The sequence below is a fragment of the Pieris brassicae genome, chromosome Z (assembly GCF_905147105.1).
Source record: "Pieris brassicae chromosome Z, ilPieBrab1.1, whole genome shotgun sequence".
NCBI classification, from domain to species: domain Eukaryota; kingdom Metazoa; phylum Arthropoda; class Insecta; order Lepidoptera; family Pieridae; genus Pieris; species Pieris brassicae.
This window is the reverse complement of record NC_059680.1, coordinates 10,926,054-10,945,864: the sequence shown is the minus strand read 5'-3', so window position 1 is coordinate 10,945,864 and position 19,811 is coordinate 10,926,054. Positions and strand designations below refer to the sequence as shown.

At 33.1% G+C, this 19,811-nt stretch overlaps 1 protein-coding gene across 4 annotated transcripts in view; it reads right to left on the bottom strand.

Moving 5' to 3' along the window:
• LOC123718646 (carboxyl-terminal PDZ ligand of neuronal nitric oxide synthase protein) overlaps positions 1 to 19,811 on the bottom strand; it is a 141,454-nt gene that overhangs the window by 29,638 nt on the left and 92,005 nt on the right. For all 4 annotated transcript variants that reach the window (XM_045675335.1, XM_045675333.1, XM_045675334.1 and 1 more), the window contains one exon: positions 7,797 to 7,935. In XM_045675335.1, the coding sequence (XP_045531291.1) occupies positions 7,797 to 7,935 (139 nt within the window). The remainder of the gene's footprint in view (positions 1 to 7,796; positions 7,936 to 19,811) is intronic.

The window sequence follows — 19,811 nt, the reverse complement described above, 5'->3', positions numbered from 1 at the left end:
TGATTTTTTGAAGTGAAACTTCTTTATCGGTATTGGAAAAAAATTACCGTCACATTTTTCCGTTACGTGCCATCTTTTTCTGGTCCCTACCACTGTTGATTCGAAGCCATTAATAACAAAAATATATAATAACGATACGACAGTTATAATTCTGTTACAATTAATGAAATTCTGTATAAATATAATATATCTGAATAAGGTAAAATGAAATAATTGTATTATTTGTATTATTACACTTCTTACGTGTGTACACTAGTACACGCACACATTTTTTTATATATTTTATTCATGTAGCACTAACAAAGGCACACTAGAAAAAACAACAATTAGGAAAATAACAAATTATAACCAAGGTCTGAGCTCGATGATGGACGGTGCGGATGGTGCACTAACAAATATAAAATAATAATGCTTATAATAAGTTTTTAAAGAAAAAATATTACAAAAGTATTAAATACGTGGGCGCGCGTAGCGATCCCGCTTGACACCCTCAGACGAGGCAACACCGCCAACTTCTTATTTATGTAGGAACATTTTTAATTGTAAAGAATTCTCGGTCCTATCCTGGATTTGGACTTGTTACATGTATAATAATAATACCGTACCATATTTCCAATATAAATATTATAGTATGCATACATAGGATGAATCCCGAGAAGTAAACGAGCAACTGTCCTCAGTGAATGTGAAATGAGCTACGTAAATATTTATTGAAGGACTCGGCGCGCACGTAAAGTACAGCGAACGTAATGTTACATGCGATTTGACTTAGTATAAAATAAAAAATCTGAAACCATCAAATTAAATTTAGAGCGCTTGAGTTAGAGACTTTTATTTTATATGTGTTGTGTAAACTTTTTTAACAGACTCGTTCGACTCGCTTAATGTAGTTGTGATACTAATATAGAAGTCCCGAGTATAGTTTTTGAATCAGTACTCTCTTCCCTTGAAGGACCCTCGTGAATTGATTCGGAATTACTATATAATTAGCAACATATGTGCTGTACTGAAATATATAATGCATTTTATCTCTCATGTGCGATAAATGCGATCATCATGGCTAACGGTTTCTTGGACATAGTCTCTGTCATCGTCCAAGATTCTAGGCCGTAGAGCAGCACAGAGAACACGTAACATCGCGCAATGCGCAATTTTATGTATGATAGCTATAAAAGTTTATTTAACAAAACTTCAGTAAAGCTTCTGTGGTTTATTTTAGAAAAATGTTTTAGTACTCAATTTACTGAGATTGATGACAGCTCTCTGGCGGCCATCTTATGACATTTTCTGTAGTAATTGACGCATGGAAATAGTGTTCCCGACACTGATAAAGTATGCTATGTCCGATTTTTGTTTATTAATTTCCGGAGGGTAAAATACTGTTTTAGTTTTATACAGAAAAAGGATTTTTAAACCAGTTTTTCAATTATTAATTAACCCATATATAATTACGTAGTCTATTTGTCCCTCTTTTCCTAGGAACAAAATACCCACATTAAACCCACATAACAAACACAAGCAGGTTAGGATATCTACGGTCTCTCAGTAAAATTTTCCATAATTTTCTTGTTGAATCCTTTTCATGAATGTTATATTTATCTGACATATAGGCCCACGCAGCCAAGCGTAAGCTTTTTCAACAGATTAATTTAAGTTCACAAAATATAAAGGTATTTCTAGATAGATTTCTTTTTGTAGAGAGAGAGATTTTATCTTCATTATTTAACCTAATTAAATGATTATGTTAAAGCCTTATTTATTTCTGTGACCATATTATACTTTTAAATATAATACAATAAAACACATTATTTTGTCTTCAGTGTCCGAATGGTATTTTTTTAAATAATAGTATACGACTACCGACAGAGGTCCTCCTTTAAATTATTTAAATTTTCTCAAATTTTCGCTACGATTTACAAATCTTTCACCGCTCTTTTATTTCATCTTCCCAGGTTGTGCTTTTCTTTCCTCTATTTTTTTTCCATGTCTTTTTACTCTCATTTCTATCACGAGAAACTTTTGTTCACACAGCCCCATGGCCTGACCTATCTACCTCTCAGGGGTTGCCATTCATCAGTGAATCTTTTCCACTTATTACGACTAATTAAACTAAAACATAGTAACAGCCTAATTATAAGTAATTAGGCTGTTACTAAGTTACCATTATTGAGAAAACATCGTAAACAAACGCGGAATCTTTACACGTATAAGAAACGTGTTCATCAAATTCATCATTATCAAAATTACGTCATACATGACGTAAAAAGCAGCTGTTTCGTTGGACGTCATAAAAGCGGCCATAAACCCTAATTATATTCCCAAGTCACAATGGAATTTAGACATGATTTACATGAATCGTTAGGGCAACTCAACATAATCAAACAATAGTGCTGGCCTAGTGGTTTGAGCGAGCTACTACTAATCCGAAATCAAGCATTCCCGGTTGTGTCCTAATGTTTTTTGTACTTACGGTGAAGTTAAACATCGTAGAAGTCTTAGTGGTTAAAAGTATATGACAGATAGACAAGGCTGATGTCCTTTGAGTATAATAAAATGCTATAATGTATAAGCAATTAACGCCACTAGAATATCATCTGTTATAACAATCGTATAATGAACACCCGACAAAGGTATTGATAATTTGGTTCAACTAATACTTTTAACAAGTTTTGTATATACACTAGCATTTGATGTTCTTGAACGCCATGAACGTTTTAGGCTTTAGGTAGCGGTTTTTTGTGGTCATGTGACATGTAGATTAATTATATTATTGATTATGTTTTCATTAACGGCTGCTAGATTCGATTTTTCACATATAATAAAGAAATCTGGAAACATCTGATCCGGTGATCCTTATAACATAATTTATTCCATATCATGTTGAGCAAGGTGTAATAGTGGTAGTTTTTTACAAGCATCTTCTAAAACGTAAACTAGGTGATTACAAGGAATGGCGCAGATTTTCTTCTTTTTTCAGATTTCTTGTCCTTTCTGTCTTCGAGAACTGGCAGTAACAGTAAGAGATTTGATGTTTTTTAACGTTCATAAATAAATCATATTTGATTTGATCTTGCAGGCAAATCGCCAAATTCAGAGATAGCACAAAATATTAATCTTAAAGTCTCTTGTAAAAGCCATTTCCGCCTCGGTTTTTTAAATTGAATGAACGGAAAAATACTGTCATTTTCCTCAATTTCATCATATTTTCAAACTAATAAAGATTTATTAAGAAACAAAAGCACTCTGTCTGGATGTAATTTAACAGCCAATAAACCCTTCTGAACTGGATTTCCTCGGCACTGGCTTTATTAGTGTAAGGCCTAATTTTTCAAGTACCGAACTAAAATAATTAACCTTTTTTTTATAATTTATTATAATTTTGTAAATTAGTTTTTGTTTCTTTACAAAAACATCACGCGATTCCTAAAGCATCAATAAAAATATCACCTATTAAGGCTTCAGTTGGCGTTAATTTGCAATTGAATTGTTGCTCTAATTTTTTTATACAAGTAATTAAACCAATAATGTATTTCCTCCTTATCCTATAATTGGTCGATTGTGAGGCGGTGGTTCTCTTATTTCCGAGGCCAAGTGTCACAAATTTGAGTTATAATCTTTAAATAACTCAGACAAATTTAATACCAGGCGCGCATTCATAGACCGCAGCGGCCACGTTAAAATTTCAAAAATGCCACATTTTTTTAACTCGTTTATATTTACGTTAATCTGTCGTAATAACAGTGCCTGTAGTGTACTTTATTGGAGATCTCTAATGTTAATAATATACAAGATTTTAATTATATTACAGAAAAGTGCATATAGGAATATATCTGGCGTTCAATTTAATAGGTTTTTTTATAGCTGCTTGTAAATAATTTGTCTTCTTTTGTGCCATATTTATACTATTTTAAAGTTTGATTTTATTGGAGCCTATTTTTGAGTGGAATATATGTGTTTTTGTGTAATTTAAGAATTAGCAATGAAAAACCTTGAATAAACATAGCGATTAGTGCGACGCGCGACGCCATCTTGACTAGGGAAGCGTTTTGGCTTTAATTAAAGCCAATACTTAACAGAATTAAGAATAACGAATTTGTGTAGGTTCTATAGTAATAAATAATCAGAAATTATTTTCGAATCTTATTAAAGCCCATGTTTTGCCGTATTTCGAATCTACTGTTGTAAATATAATCGATATGTCGTCTTTGTCTCGTCCGATTAGTTTCGAATGTCAAACAAAGTAAAGTCCGTCATTTTTTCATTAATCGCTTTTTATTTGATACCTGACATTTGAAAAATTGCACCCCTCGGAATCGTTATGTCCGTCCGTCTTCGTCTAATTAAACAGGGTTGAGAGGCGTCTAATCGCATTAAAGAAAATTTACATGAAATAAAATGACAAATACAAATTCAAAATTTCTATTTGCTATATATTTTACAATTTCTAATAACTTCTCAATGATGGTATAAATATCAATTTTAGTTTAGACTTAAGTTTTTAGTTTTTTCGTATTTAAACATTATAAATTATCTAACTAAAATACTGTTTGAGGATTGAATGTATGAAGCGCCAGACCATGGTACGTAAGACTACTACAGAAAAAGAAATTCAAACACCCAGATTGATAATAAAAATCTTACTAACAATATATTCATGTATATAAATATCAAAAACCTCTGAAACAATCACACCGTAGATTGTCCAACAAATACCTTTTGGATGTTCGTGGGATGGTGTTTTTAAGATTATATTTATTTAGGTAAATGTATGGAGCAAGTGGCAATAAAACATGTACAGTTAACAGTTTAACTGCCGTCTAGTTGGAGGATGTCTCTCAATAAGTAATTATGATTCAAATACTTGGCACAAATCGCTTTTAGATTTACGATGGTACGCTCAATGACCCACGCGCTATTGCAGCGTGAAATAAAACCAAAACCATGGTGTTATAACTCTATTTTAGTTACTAAAGCCGGTCATACGCGATGGATACGTATACGATGACGTCTCGATCGTGATCTACGTAAATGAACTCATTTTTAAAATGTGGAATACTCTTAATTGTCATATCAAAAATGATATTTCCTTTTTAGGAGTTTTTTTACGTTTTAAGCAGAAGTTAAGTTGGATATCAAACCGTCAGTCCTATGTCACGACTGTGTAACCAATTACAATTTAAAAAAACTCACCATTTCGACTTTAATTTTAAAATCTTAAACAAAATATAAGTCAAATAGACAATTGACATGCGGAAGCCTACCATACCATACCATTTATCATAAGGTATTAAATCTATTAATTGTTGGAATGCAATGGAAATACATAGTGATTTCAATGTAATTCATAAGCCGAGTTTGTATAGTCGGCTTTAGGATGCCTTGTAATTAGGCGGATGGTGTTGCAACTTCCAATACATTTCTCGTAAAGAGCGGTTAGCAGGCTCCATAGTAAATTTATTGATATAACGTTGAGTCAATACGTCCTATATCCATGCACGTAAAATTTATGTGTATATAATGTATTTAAATGGTTCATTACAGTATAACTAAGAACAGGTCTTAGCTTCCAATTAGTTAATTAATAATTATTTTTTGTCTTCGATCCTTTAGCGGATGGGACGGGCTTTGAGTGTACTTCTGTGGACACGTTCAGGACACGTCAGATCAATCTCAAATCTTAAACTTCAGTTTTGTTCCCTTTGTAGTAGAGACTTTTGAGTTAAGGGTTTCAAGTACAAAGGCGCAAATTAAATATTTATTTTTGCGTGTAGTGCTGGTGCTCTCTTCGCTCAACGAATAATTATCTCAATACAGCGAGAAAATGCTGCCAACATTATACGCGGCACAAGGACCTAGCTTTTTAAATATGTTTTAATACTCCTTTTATCAATTTTTAATTATTACTATGTAGGATAATAATATTTTAAATACTGTATAATAAAAATAATTTTATTTTGGCTGGACGAGTTTAGGATAAATGCACTCAACGTCTATAGGCTTTGTATATTATTTAATTAGTTTCTGAATTAGTAGATTATAAAGTCAAAATCATTAACGACGACATCGTTTAGAACAACATACTGGTTATATTGACCAAAATCAAAGGTCCCGGCGGGTAAAAGTACATATGTATTAGGTACTTAATAACAACGTCATCGGCTGTTATGAGTATCGGTTGTTATAATAGATTTTGACTGAATATATATTATAAGTATTATTATTAGATTTTTTTACATGAATTACAATCTAGCCTATACAATAATTACGGCTTCAATATTAGTTAACCAGCTCAAACTAAGGTAATGTTAATTAATAGTCTTAGTGTTCTATAATGTTTTGACACTATGTTTGTGTGTCCGAGATACCGCACTTGCACTTATATTCACTACACTGAGTTTATTAACTCAAGAGGTGTCTCATTCAAGTCTTTTGTGTCAAGTTGGCTGTTTCTATCTGGGAAATATTTGATGACTTTTGTCTTTTTAAAAATAAACATTACTTGGTTGTCTGTTCACAGTTGTCTTCAGAAATTTGAGTTTTATAACTGTAGTATCGCACCTGACCTACAGTTACAAAATACGAATCCCGTTTTTATATTAAAAAAAAATCTTACGCTGTGACACAAATATAATATGTAGGGTACGAAGTTCATTAGATGATCTAGTCTCACATATAAATCAATGCTGGTTTTCAAAATAATAAAGCGTCTGCCAACTGTCTGGTAGATTATCACAATTTATTTGCATCCTAATATACAGATTAGACATTTATAAAAATCCAAAAAGTAATACACACTACTAAATCTGCGTCACCAAATTGTTAACACATGTTTTTGTCAAGTCGCTATTGCTGTCTTAAGTAATAACAAAAATATCGCCGCTAGAAAATTCGCTCAGAAGAAAATATTCGCAGTAGCAGTTGTATCAGTACGAATTTATAAAAAGTTTGTCGATTACGATTAAAATATGTTTGTATCAATCGCTGAACACAGCAGGAGGCATTCGACAGGTGGAGCTAAGAACCAACAATAAGACTTCTGGAATATTATCAACGAATAAGAAGAATTATATTTTTGTTTGTTATTGTTGCAGGCTCATCTGGTGTTAAGTGTTAAAATGCACACATTGCCAAAAGGCTCGCAAGTTATTACTCATTATCATTATCAATGACTAATTGCAATTAAAATATGTTATTATTTCGTAACCACGAAATACATCAACCGGCAGGAACATTCACTTTATCGCGGTACTTTATTATATATTAAAGCTTTTAAACTAATTACTATTTATTTAACATCATTATTAAATCTAATATAACTTTGCAACTCCCTTCGAAAGTGGTAGTTATTTGAGTTAAATGAGTAGTGATAATTTTAAATTGAATATAATGATAAATAAATAAAAATATATTAGTGTTTAAGAAGAACATTATATACATATCTTGAAAATACACTTTTGCGTGCTTTGCATGGTGGTCATAGTCATGACCCTGCAATAACCGTTACTGCTACGAAATGACTCGTAATAATAACGGATGTTATTAAAAGAATCAAAAAACTTTACAACCGCCGCAATAAAGTGATAATTCTTGTAGTTATTACATTTTAGTAGTTAAATCCTAATCGACAGACTTATATAATAAAATATTCAATCATAGAAAATAGCACGGAATACATCAATTTGGGTAGAATTTAGGCAAATGTTTTTTCTATAATGTCTACCTTACTCTACCCGCATTTATGTATTCCGTGAAAATCGTATATATAACATGACATTATTTATGATTAGTCTTTTTACCTTTAGATGTACCCGCTTCGCTGGCTTGTACGGAGCCCTGTTCGTCAGCCGCAGAAGACGCTGCCTGTTCCGGAGTCTGCATCTTGTGACACACCTCGAAAGCTTGGCCGACAGTGCGAACTATACGCATTGCTTGACTCTGAAAATATTTTATAATAATTATATTTAAATATATAATATAGCTATGTTACTATAAAAATAAAGAAATTTCTTCCAAGGGAATTTGAATCTAAGAAGGCTCCGAGCTGATGGGATTTCAAATATTTGGGAACGGTAAATTAGAAGGCTAGGGATCCCGAAGCTTTTGTGCTAACTGTACTGAACTAAAGAAAACTGTATGTGGCCTTACTGATTTCTTTAGTTCTTAGTCTTCTATTCTTTAGCTTTAATCACCTACAGATGCCTCTAAACTGTGAAGACTGTCTAAAAATTAGGAATGTAGGTGACCAATCTCTTGAACACATAGCCACGATTATATAACGGTTGCCATAAAAGTCGTGAGAAATAGACGAAAATTAGAACTGAATGGAAGCAACGACATGGAATAATAAGGTAAACAAGTCAGTCGATAGGAGGATGATGAAGAAACCACTGTTGATGGTTGGGGCACTGATGCCCGGGATGGAAAAAAACAGGAGAGAGGTAGAAACCATGTTCCAGGACACTGTATACAAGTTTTTTGTTTTGTATTAAAAATGTCAAAAAAAATAAATATACAACTTAAAATCGAAATGTTATGCAAACAGTCATTTAAACTTACACGTTAGAAATTAATGGACTGTGAAAAGTTGCAAAGATTGGCAATATTAAAAGTTATCGCACTAACAAATTTACAACTTTTATGAGTTACACGGATTTTGTGCACACAACTTTCACAGTTTCCCTAACAAATTCCGAAGAATATGTTATGTGTTAATAAAAATGTTAGGAAGATATAATAGATAAGATTTTTAAAAAAACCGTTACGGGTTTATATATACATAATAAAAATTAATAGCAAAATATGTTGTTAAGCCCAAAACCCGAAGACCGCTGTCAAGCTGACCGCCAATTAGTTTTATTTTATTCTGGAGAGAAAAACCGGGAACATATAAAAATTTTGTTTTATTTAGGACTTAAGTTTTTGTTCCGGAAAAGCGTACAAGCGTACGTCTCTATGGGGTAGCGTAGCAAGACATTTGTCGTCTCTTTAAGCAGACTACAATTGCAAGACACCGGATGGTATGAGTTACAGTCTACATGGAACCAATAACAGAGCTGGTACGGCTTGTGATGCGGCTGAAAAAGTTAAAGCCTGCAAATACAGGGGTCTAGGCTCCGAATATAAATTGTCCAATTCGGTGTCGAAACCCCTGGTCCGTTACGATCCTAGTGCTATAAGGCTTTTTAAGGAAATAGCAAAAACGTTAGTCGACATCAGAGGAGACCGAAGAGCTGGCAGCCACCTCGGAAACCGAATTAGTCTAGCTGTTCAAAGGGGGAACGCTGCCAGTGTCCTCGGAACCTTGCCTGCTCATTTTAATAATATATATTAGTTATTATATTTTAAGGTTGGTTATTGTTTTTTTGTTATATTAATTGTGTTAGTAAGTCAAAAGTTATATTAAGGTGAAATTAAGTTCACGTGGGTACCTGGTAATGAATATTGTTGAAATCAAATCACATTTATCTACCGGATCTTTAGTGACGCAATTTCATGTTTTTGGCAAGATATTTTGCGACTTCATCATTTATACATTATATTACAGTTAAATCACATAGTCATAAACATACTCAAATTTAAATCATAAACCGTAATGAAGTATTCTCCTCAACCTTCCTCAGAAATTTGTTAATTACTAATGGGTAGTTTTTCAGTTAATCGTGTTCATATAGAGCGGCCGGGAGGCTTTATATTGCTTCTATATACATATATATATACTCGTATTTATTGCCATTTCTCAAAAAGGGCGCATGGAATGGACATATGTGGTTATGCATATGCGTTTCAACGTTTTAACCTTGTAAACCTGTATATTGATTTTGGTAATAAGTTTCAGTTTTCTATTTTGCTTTATATAATTGCATGAAAGGAGTAATCTTATGTCTCCTTAGACTTAGTTCAGGGGCTCCAATACTTGCGTAAACAATGTACTGAATAAAGATGTTTTTAATTTATTTTGAATGTGTGGTATTGTGTCGAGTTGCCAGAGATTCAGCGTAATATGAATGATCACACAAACGGAAATGTTGTTGTCCCAAGCCACATTTAGAGAAACAGGGAGAACGGACGGAGAGAAATAAGCCGATACATCATTAGTATAATAATTTCCTGTCTCTTTACTGTCTACTTTATAATGATAGCGTTTTTAAGACCGTCTAAGTTTTTGCGAGATCTGGAAGTTGCGACATCAACGCCACTTGCTCGTGGGCTTATCTATTTATTAACACTTCGTTACATTACAATATAAAAAGAAATTGAACATAATTCAATCAACTGGCGGCCTTATCGCTTTCGAGCGATCTCTTCCAGGCAACCACTGTGAGTACAAAACAAATATTAAATTACATAAGATAGGCAAGCAGTGCAAAAATACATGTTATACACAGTTATTAAGACAAAACTAAACAGGACCAAAAGGACAAACTAAACTAAAAAGATACATTACAAATAAAAAGTAAAAAGATACATAAATCACGATAATTTAAGATAAGTCTCACGTCAGTTAGTTAGTTAGTTAGTAAGAAAGTTAGGGATACGATGTGGACAGGTAAGGTTTGTACAGACAAAAATAAAGGAAGATAGGGAAGGAGCTAAGCGAACAGGGACGGGAAGTGAATTCCATAACCTAACTGCGGAGACCTTAAAGGAATCGCCAAGAAAGGAGGAGTTATAACATGGGATTTCAAGGGTATAGTTTTCGGAAGAGAGACTTATATCGCTTACAAAATATTATTAGTATAAGGATGAAAAAATCTAATACACAGATAAACGGACTCGCCTGTCTATCCTGTCTATCCTGTATTTTAATTTGGCCATATGTGCAGAGGCAATGAGAAGTTGCGCGAAAGTGATCGTGGTCGGTAATATAAGAGAGGCGCTGGACAGAAACCAGTGGAAACAGAAAACCCGCTCCAGATGCTTCCTTGCTGACCACGGCGCTCAGACATGAGCTGCCGACTGAACAGAGACACAGATAAACATCAGTTCATATTTGTAAAATATCGTTGACGAAAAAACTAAACTAAATTAAAACTAAGTCATTTTACTTTTATATAACATTGTCTTCTCAAGTACTAGATATTTAAAATTCTCCTAATGTAATGTACAAAACCTATACAAGAGATTATAATAGACTATACGGGTAACGACATTGATTAAAAATTAATGCATTTTACGCGGGCGTTAAAAATACACGAAGCTAATCCTATCTTCGATCGTTATAATTAGTTTTCGTGTTGTCGTAGGTGGATTCGGATTTATAACGGGATATATAAATCTCATTGAAACACAAGATAAATAAAAGTACTTGGATATGATTTATGTATGAAATATATATTTTAAACTCATAGGTAGAAAACAACTGCCTTATACAAGGGCAAAGCGCTCGCGTTAGATGGTCACAGCCAAAGTTTCAAATTTTTATAAATGTGGCCGTAATTAACGCGCCAGTGTATAGCACAAATGCGGTGATGGATTCAGCAGTAGCGTGAAATGAGGAAACCAGCATTTCGACCCAAATCCGACCGCGTGTGTCCGGCTGTTTCTTGCCTATGAAAATACACATGATCGCAATCCGAGGCTAAGTCCTATAAGGTTGTTGCGTCCACTGATTTTTTGTATATTACCAATAATACCTTAATTCATTTTATACAGAATTTGTACGACTTAAGAGGATCAATGCAATACCCGGATTGTCTACGAAACACGGATGAGAACGTATATGTCATAGGTCAAATTGTTACCTTCGTGGACAGATCGATATTCGAGACTTAGTATTTAAAATTTCCGTATTTTAATAGGATGTGACATTCAACTGACGTAGAGATCAATCTCGACCCTAATGCTGAAGGGATTATGCAGTCGTTAACACCCATCAATCAAACCTTCTCAAGATTTGGCAACGACTTCCTATTTGTTTATGCAAACTATAAACGGTATGACTGTTGAGAGATCCTACCGTACCCATAAAATCCCTTATAGCCCGTTTCGTAACTAAAAGACATAACACGAAACGGCCCGAAAGTGCCCCTTCTGCCCTTTGGGTTTTTATTTACACGAGTACACTTACTAAGCAAAATGGATAATTACGAGCCAATGTCTCCTTAATAACCATCTCTTTGTCCTTGGCGCGACATACAGTCTATTGTGCATAAGCTGTTCGCAAAGGAATCAGTCACCCACGTAGTCATTGTGGCTTTTTTTTAAATGTAACATGAGGCAAACGGCTCAATTGATGTTACGTCATACCGCTCATGAACACACATTGGCAGGAGGCTCGCAAGTGCGTTGACGGCTTGGCTTTCTAACAAGCGGATAGTGGGGTAGCTCCGTGAAGCCAAACTTTTAAACGTCTAGAAGGATGTCTCAATTAATTAAGACTTAACATCCATCGGACTAAATGGGCGTCTAACTGCGGAAACTAAATTCAACCTACATACATAAAAACCTAACTTTGTTGACGACGTGTAATTATGTCATAGCTCCTCCATGGTATCAGGTATCAGAATGATGAAAGGTATCGCCTAATATTTTTTTTAGACTTTTAACTTCTGGTCGCTAGGCACTTCTACAAACGTACTCTGGTAAATTTTTCTTAATCTATATTTTCTCAATTAACACAATGACTACTAGGCTATGCAATGAGTTTCAATCAACGGCATCTCTCAGACACAGTAATCTGCCTATAAAAAAATCAATAATCACGAATCGTATCTAGAAATCTGTTGACGTGACCTAGAGGTTGTAGAGACTTAAATCCTAACGACTTTGGAACTTATTTTTTTTCGTGTTTGTAATTACAAACTGTTATTTCCGCCTGCTTTATTGACGAGTGGCTAAGCCGTTAGTCTGTTTTAATTTGTTGAATTATAATTTAATTCTACCTATTGTATGTTTATACAATGTGTATATATACATTCCTAGAATTTCTGCGTTAATACATATGTAGTGTGATAGGAAACCGCAATCGAATATTCCGTATGTGAACGCTTAAGTGTATCAAATAGGAATTTATATAGAGCTGTTAATATTATATTAAAGTACATAAATAAAATAGCCATTTATTAAGGAAGCCTCTTTACTTCTGAAAATCATGACGTGTAATGTGGTACGATAATATTCAGATGTGAAAATTAGTACTGGCTAATGTATGCAAAAAGGTATTTGACTTAGGGAAGTACTCAGTGCACATGAAAGTCTAGACTTAGGGGCTGAGGCTCCCGTACGTTTAAGGTCTGTCGATTAGATAGTCGAGTGTAGAATACATTACATTCAAAGTGCATATGTTTCTTTCAACATGAAACAAATATAAACAAGAACTGTAACAAGAATTGTGTCACCTCCAATCAATATCGAAGTGTTGAACTTCAATTAACGTCGGCCTTGGCTATCACCGCAACGCAATTGCATTTTCATCGTATCTATTTTACCCAACAGCTAATTTAGGGTTAATAGATCCGAGCATTTGAAATTTTTATTTACACCTACACGATTGCGAGTACGAAAAAATATGTATGCATATTAGACCAAAACGAATCTGAGAATGTGATTGGTCAAAATAGTGTCTAGTTCATTACGCGTTGAAACGCAACGTTATCATATGACGGCCGTTTGTCCGATAACAATCGAACGCAACGTTTTGGCTTGCGTCTTTTGTTTTATCATTTCTCGCTCTCGGGTGGATTGAATAAGGAAGGCGACGGGCGGCTTGACTGCTAGCTGCTTCCAGGCTAGTAAAAATATAATATGGGGAAAATGCATGAAATTCGTGACTTAATAAATAACAATATAGAATTGTATTAATAAAACTAAAACAAAATATTACATGCCCTAGCTACAATTAATGTTTTAGAATTCATTACGAAATGTGAATCGTTGTTTCTCATATTTGGATAGACGCGCTAACACTGTTCCTCTAAATATCTATGTATACCATATAATATCCCATGTTAGCAAAAAACTTTTCTGTAACTCGATAAAGTTATCCAAAGTTGCCACAAAGGAAATGTTCTTTTTCATGATTAGCTGGAGCGATTCAAACTCTGTGAGTTTTGATTGATCGCTCTTGGGTCAAAACTTTTTTCGGATAGTTTTTCTATATTTTAACTTTTTCAGAAACAATAATTTCTGATTTATAACCAAAGATCATAAGTATGAAATATTTATAAAAAATGAATCTATGGTGCTACAACCTTCTTTTTCGGTCTGGGCCTCAGATTTCTGTATCTGTTTCATGATCATTTGTTAATCGAATAGGCAAGTAGGTGATCAGCCTTCTGTGCCTTAGGCACACCGCCGACTTTTTGGGCCTAAGGCAAACCGGTTTCCTCACGATGTTTTCCTTCACCGTTCCAGCTAATTTAACATAGCGCACATAGAAAGAAAATCTATTGGTGCACAGCTGGTGATCGAACCTTCGACCTCAGGGATGAGAGTCGCACGCTGAAGTCATTAGGCCAACACTGCTCTATGAAATATTTATAGACAATACAATTATATTGCTAAAAGTACAATAGATAAATATTTCCATATTTCACAAGGTTATATGTAGTAGAAGCGTATTGAATACATTTTTTTTTTTCAGAAAAGAAGTCAGATAAGAAACATACTCTAACTTGGAATAATTTTGCATCTTCGGAAATACCATAATTAAAAATTAATAAAAAGAAAATTAAAATACATTTCAAAATTTGGCTCCTGTGGTAGTTTTTTATAATCTATAACTCTGGCAGCATTTCCTCACTGTATTGCGATACTTATTCGTTGAGCTAGAAATGCACCAGCTCTGTGGTCACCGGTATTATCTATCAGGTACCAACTTAAATCTTTAATTAGCGCCTGTCCACTTAAACCATACCATTTATGATGTTGAAATTTTAAAGTTTATTCAATCACATTCATTTCATTAAGTCATTTATCTTTCTAGTACTTTTTAACATATGTACAAAACAATAATGTAAATCCTATCTACAAAAGTGTAATTTTATATAACATGATTAAATCAGTAAATAGTATTAATATATTATATAACACCGAACTATTGGGAATAACATAAACAGATTTCAATTTAATTCACTTCGCGGGTTAAATCAGACATCAAAGGGCCCAATAATAACTTTTGTGGTTCTGCGTTATTTTGTTTATATATCGGTTAAACGCATGTATAGTAATTTCATTACTAGTGACGTTTTCCTAGTTGCTTATGTTAGCGGTAGTTGATTTAGTTCTTAGGGTAGGTAATTAAACACTTCAATGATGACTTAATTCACTATAATTTACTTCACTGATTTTACGTGAACTATAAAACTTGTACGAAGAAAAGGCCCGTGCGCATGTGTCACAACCTCTTTTATAATCACAACTCCCTCCTCCGTCTCGACCATCCCACTTCGGGAAAATGGTCGAGTCAATTCGTAACAACTCGTAAACAACCGAACGAGTCAAATGAGTAACTATTGCACATGCGCACTTGTAGCAAGATTCTTAAGAATATGTTTCATAAAAATGTTTAGAATTTAATTAAATAAATATTAGAAGCTAACACTTAATAATTCATATTCATTCCGATGACAGATGGTCTATAACAGTAACCGAAGGAAGTGGTCCTAAAGGAAAAAGGCACAAGAGCAGACCAATAGGGTCGAATAAAATGTGGATGAATAAAAGCTTACTATTATTTCAATATGAGTGACTTTTTCCTAGTTATTAAATAATTAATATTTTTTCAGACGTTTTAAAACGGCTGTGCTCTGAGGTAAGTTTTTTCAAAATAGCATAATATGATTCAAAAGACTCCAGAACGTTGAAACGTATCGGTTTTCGACTTTTAGTCTTTTGCTCTCTCTCACTCTGGTCTGATCTGAGTCTAGTTTCTAAATCTCACCTTTTTAATTATCGTATTACTAACAGGTTTAAAAAAATATTTAATATGTTTGTTATGTTTCACTATTATATTTTTCTTCAAAATACTCGGCAAAATGTCAAATAAATAAAACTATGAAAACAAGGAAATTGACAAATCCAAAATTGGCTTCGATTCCGTCATAATTAGTTGAAATATAACGTATAAATGAGAAATGGTTCTCGATCGCTGGCCGTTTTCCAAAAATCACAATTAAAACCCATATTCTTTATTTTTTCTTTAGATTTGTGGAAAAATTGTGGACTGCCATTATTTTTGGGAAAGGTTTTAAGGTAGAAAAAAGCATTTAATACTTAAAAAATAATAAACCGTGTTTGGTACAGTTTGTATTGTTATCTTCATATATATTGGAGTATATTGGCACCAATATACTTTCTAGTGCGCATCTAACACATCGTACGGTGAAGGAAAATATCACAACATGCCTAAAATCCAAAAACCTATGACATGTGTCTGATAGAGGACTTGTCTATGAAATAATGCGATGAAGGCAAGCCCCGTTTAGGGCTGTAGTTGGATTATTAGTTAATGTGAATAACTAAGTCCAATTTGAAACCCTTAACGGCATTAATTTTATTTTGTAATAGATGAGTACTAAAACTACCAGTTTTGAATATGTAATATATGTGTCCCTGACACGCGAAGTATATAAAGTCAACAAATGTGAAGAATTCGAAGCTTTCTTTTGCGCATAATAATTTGTCTATTTGTAGACATCACAAATACACAAGAACAGAATGTCTCCTCCTTAATATAAACTGAAAGTTAGGGTTGGACAAAAAAATGTTATTATAGAGATAGAGATATTATAGTCCATTTAATTATCTTATTTATGTATCAATAGTAAAAAACAATACATATTGGGAGGTTCACTTTTTGTTATTTATAAATTTTATGGAGCCAATGGTTCTATGAATATAGGAAGGAAACGTTTATTTTTCTTCCTATCTATTCAATGTTTTCGTTTAGTTTTTGTAGTGATTGTTTTTCACATAATTCTTTAGTTTTTAAGTAATGTATTGAAGCACCAAGGTTAAATCCCCTCCTGGTTTTTTTTGGTGTTCTACTTAGTATATTTACAATGTTCAAGCAATAATAAATGTGAAAAAAAACTTCTCGATAAGATTATCAAAGGTATTATTAATTATTTATACTTAAAATCAATGGTTGTGTGGCAATTCTTCTAATGACAGGTTGGTAGCAATAAAAATAGACATACTTGTATTATTTTATTATTATAATAGCATTGACCACGTCTTGCTCGCTGGCTTTAGAATCTTCACCTGTTATATAATGCCTAGTTTAATGTTCTGGACGTAAATTCCCATTGTTCCATTATCTCTGTTTACACCGCAAACGATAAAACAAAAAGCTTTGTAGTCTTCTCGCCTACGCTTGGGACGAAAATCGTATATTAGGTGAGTTTTAGGAAAAACTGTTAAATATTTGACTTTAGAAGGGGTAATAAAATATTAAAATAGAAACGTTAACGAAAATATGATAAGCGTTAGATTTTTTATAATATTTGTTAATTAAATGTTTAAAGACAGCAAAATTAATCGCTTAATGGAGACGGTCTCGGCGCAAAGTGGTTACATAGACCGTGACGCCGGTAAAGAATTCGATTACCGATCGGAACCAAACGTAACCCCTGAGGGCTCTAAGCTTGCTTATACAAACCCTTAATCTTTTGATAGAGGTTTTACCCCGTATAAAAGTTTTATCATAAACATACACACACATATACATACTATACACCTAAAGAGAAGGAAACGTTAAAAACTACAGTCAAAATTAATCTCTTAAATATAATATTATCAATAAATTTGTAATCTATGTTCGTATGGAGCTGCTTGCATGTCAATCAAACAATAATAAATATTAACAGCAGTAATAAACGAGATAAGTCAGTGATTCCTAGACATACATTTAGTATCCGATGGAAATAAATTTTATAAAAATGTAGTTGCATAAAGGAATTAGTTATTATTATAATAAAATTGTAGCTGTTCAACAATTAAGTTCAGTAATTTTTTAATAATAAAAAAAATCAGTGGCCCTACAAGATTTTTAGGTCTGGGCCTCAGATTTCTGTATCATGATCATTTGTTAATCGAATAGGCAAGTAGGTGAGGCCTCTGTTCCTGCACGCCGTCAACTTTTTGGGTCTAAACCAAGCTGGTTTCCTAAACATGTTTTGCTTCACCGTTCGAGCTAATGTTAAATGTGTACATAGAAAAAAAATCCTTTGGTGGACAGCCAGGGTTCGAACCTATGATCTCAGGGATGAGAGTCGCAAGCAAAATCTACTCAGCCAGCACTGCTATTTTTTTAATAGTTTAGATATTAATATAGCATTTGTTAAAGAGGGACAGCATCACGTTTTATGGATTATATAATCCAATAAGGTTATTACATTACACAAATATATATTCGCCTTAAAATATATTAAATAAGAATTAATTGTAAAATATATTGCTAGCTCAAAACTCGAAGACAGCCGGCGTAACTTTTATTTTTATTTATTCCTTGAACTCTGGTTAAGTTTTTATGAAGAGGAAAATGTATTTTTATTTACTTAGGTTTCATTCCAGAAATGCGAAAAGTTTTTGGGAAGCATAGCAAAATGTTCCATATGTTGGTATGTAGCTACTAAAAAAGGTGGGCTAAGTAAAAAACCATACTTAGACGAAAAGAATTTCGCAGGGACTAGTATTAAGCTAGATTTTTATTTAAAACCACCTAATTGTCTATTAACGAGTAATTAAATACGGCAATTATCAAAGGAACGTCGTTTATCATAATTAAAACTGAATTTATCGCCAAATTTCACAAGTTCAATGAATAATAAATTTCAGTTGCTTTTGCTCATTATACGAATTCATAACGTTTCAATTCTACCAATGTTTCTTGGAAATGCTATTTACAATTGAAAAAGTAAAAAGAGCGATACAATTCGTAAATTAACTACAATTGATGATAATTTTTATTGTTGTACTGTAGAGACTGGCATATCTAATGCGAAAAATCGTTGACTATCAGTTAGGCTGATCATTCAAATGTATCTTTACAGTCACATCCCATACAAATTAAACATACAGCAATCTGAAACCCAAATAAATGGCAATAAATTATAAATAAATAGTCTCAGTTGGAGGCAGACGTGGCTATAGATGTACTAGTTTAATATTCGTTGGGTTAAAACACAATTAAACATGCAGCACTCTGAAGCCCAAATAAAGGGCAATAAATTATAAATAAGTAGTCTTAGTAAGAGGCAGACGTGGCTATAGATGTACTAGTTTAAGAATCGTTGAGTCAGAACACAAAATAATTGTTCAAAAGTGCAGCTTTTAAGCTTAAACTAGTAATAACAATCGCCCGATCCTCTGGCAATGTCCTCTTCGAAGGTAAATGTATCTGAATGACTATACTTTAACAAAATACTTTGCACCATATCCTTGTAGCAGTTTTGTTGTATTCTTCTAAGCTTATAATATTAAACTATTATGTTAAAGTATTTTTTATATTATTGTCTTTTGTTAACATGGCTTTTACACATAAAGAAAACAATATTTAAACGGATTGAAGCTATCTATTATTGCTTCGCGTGCTTTACAGCGTGCGTGGTCACGGTGACTAGTCGGTCGAAACGTCGGAAAATTTAAAATTTAAAATTATGTAAATAATTATAAGTTTATAATAATAATATATAGCTTCAATCTGTTTAAAAAGTGTTTTCTTTTTGTGTAAAAGCCATGTTAACAAAAGACAATAATATAAAAATACTTATTTTGATATTGTTAATCGAACAAGCGTGATTACTTTTTCATATTTTAGTTCTCTTTATACTTAATAATATATGATGCTATACATATATGTATACTAGTTG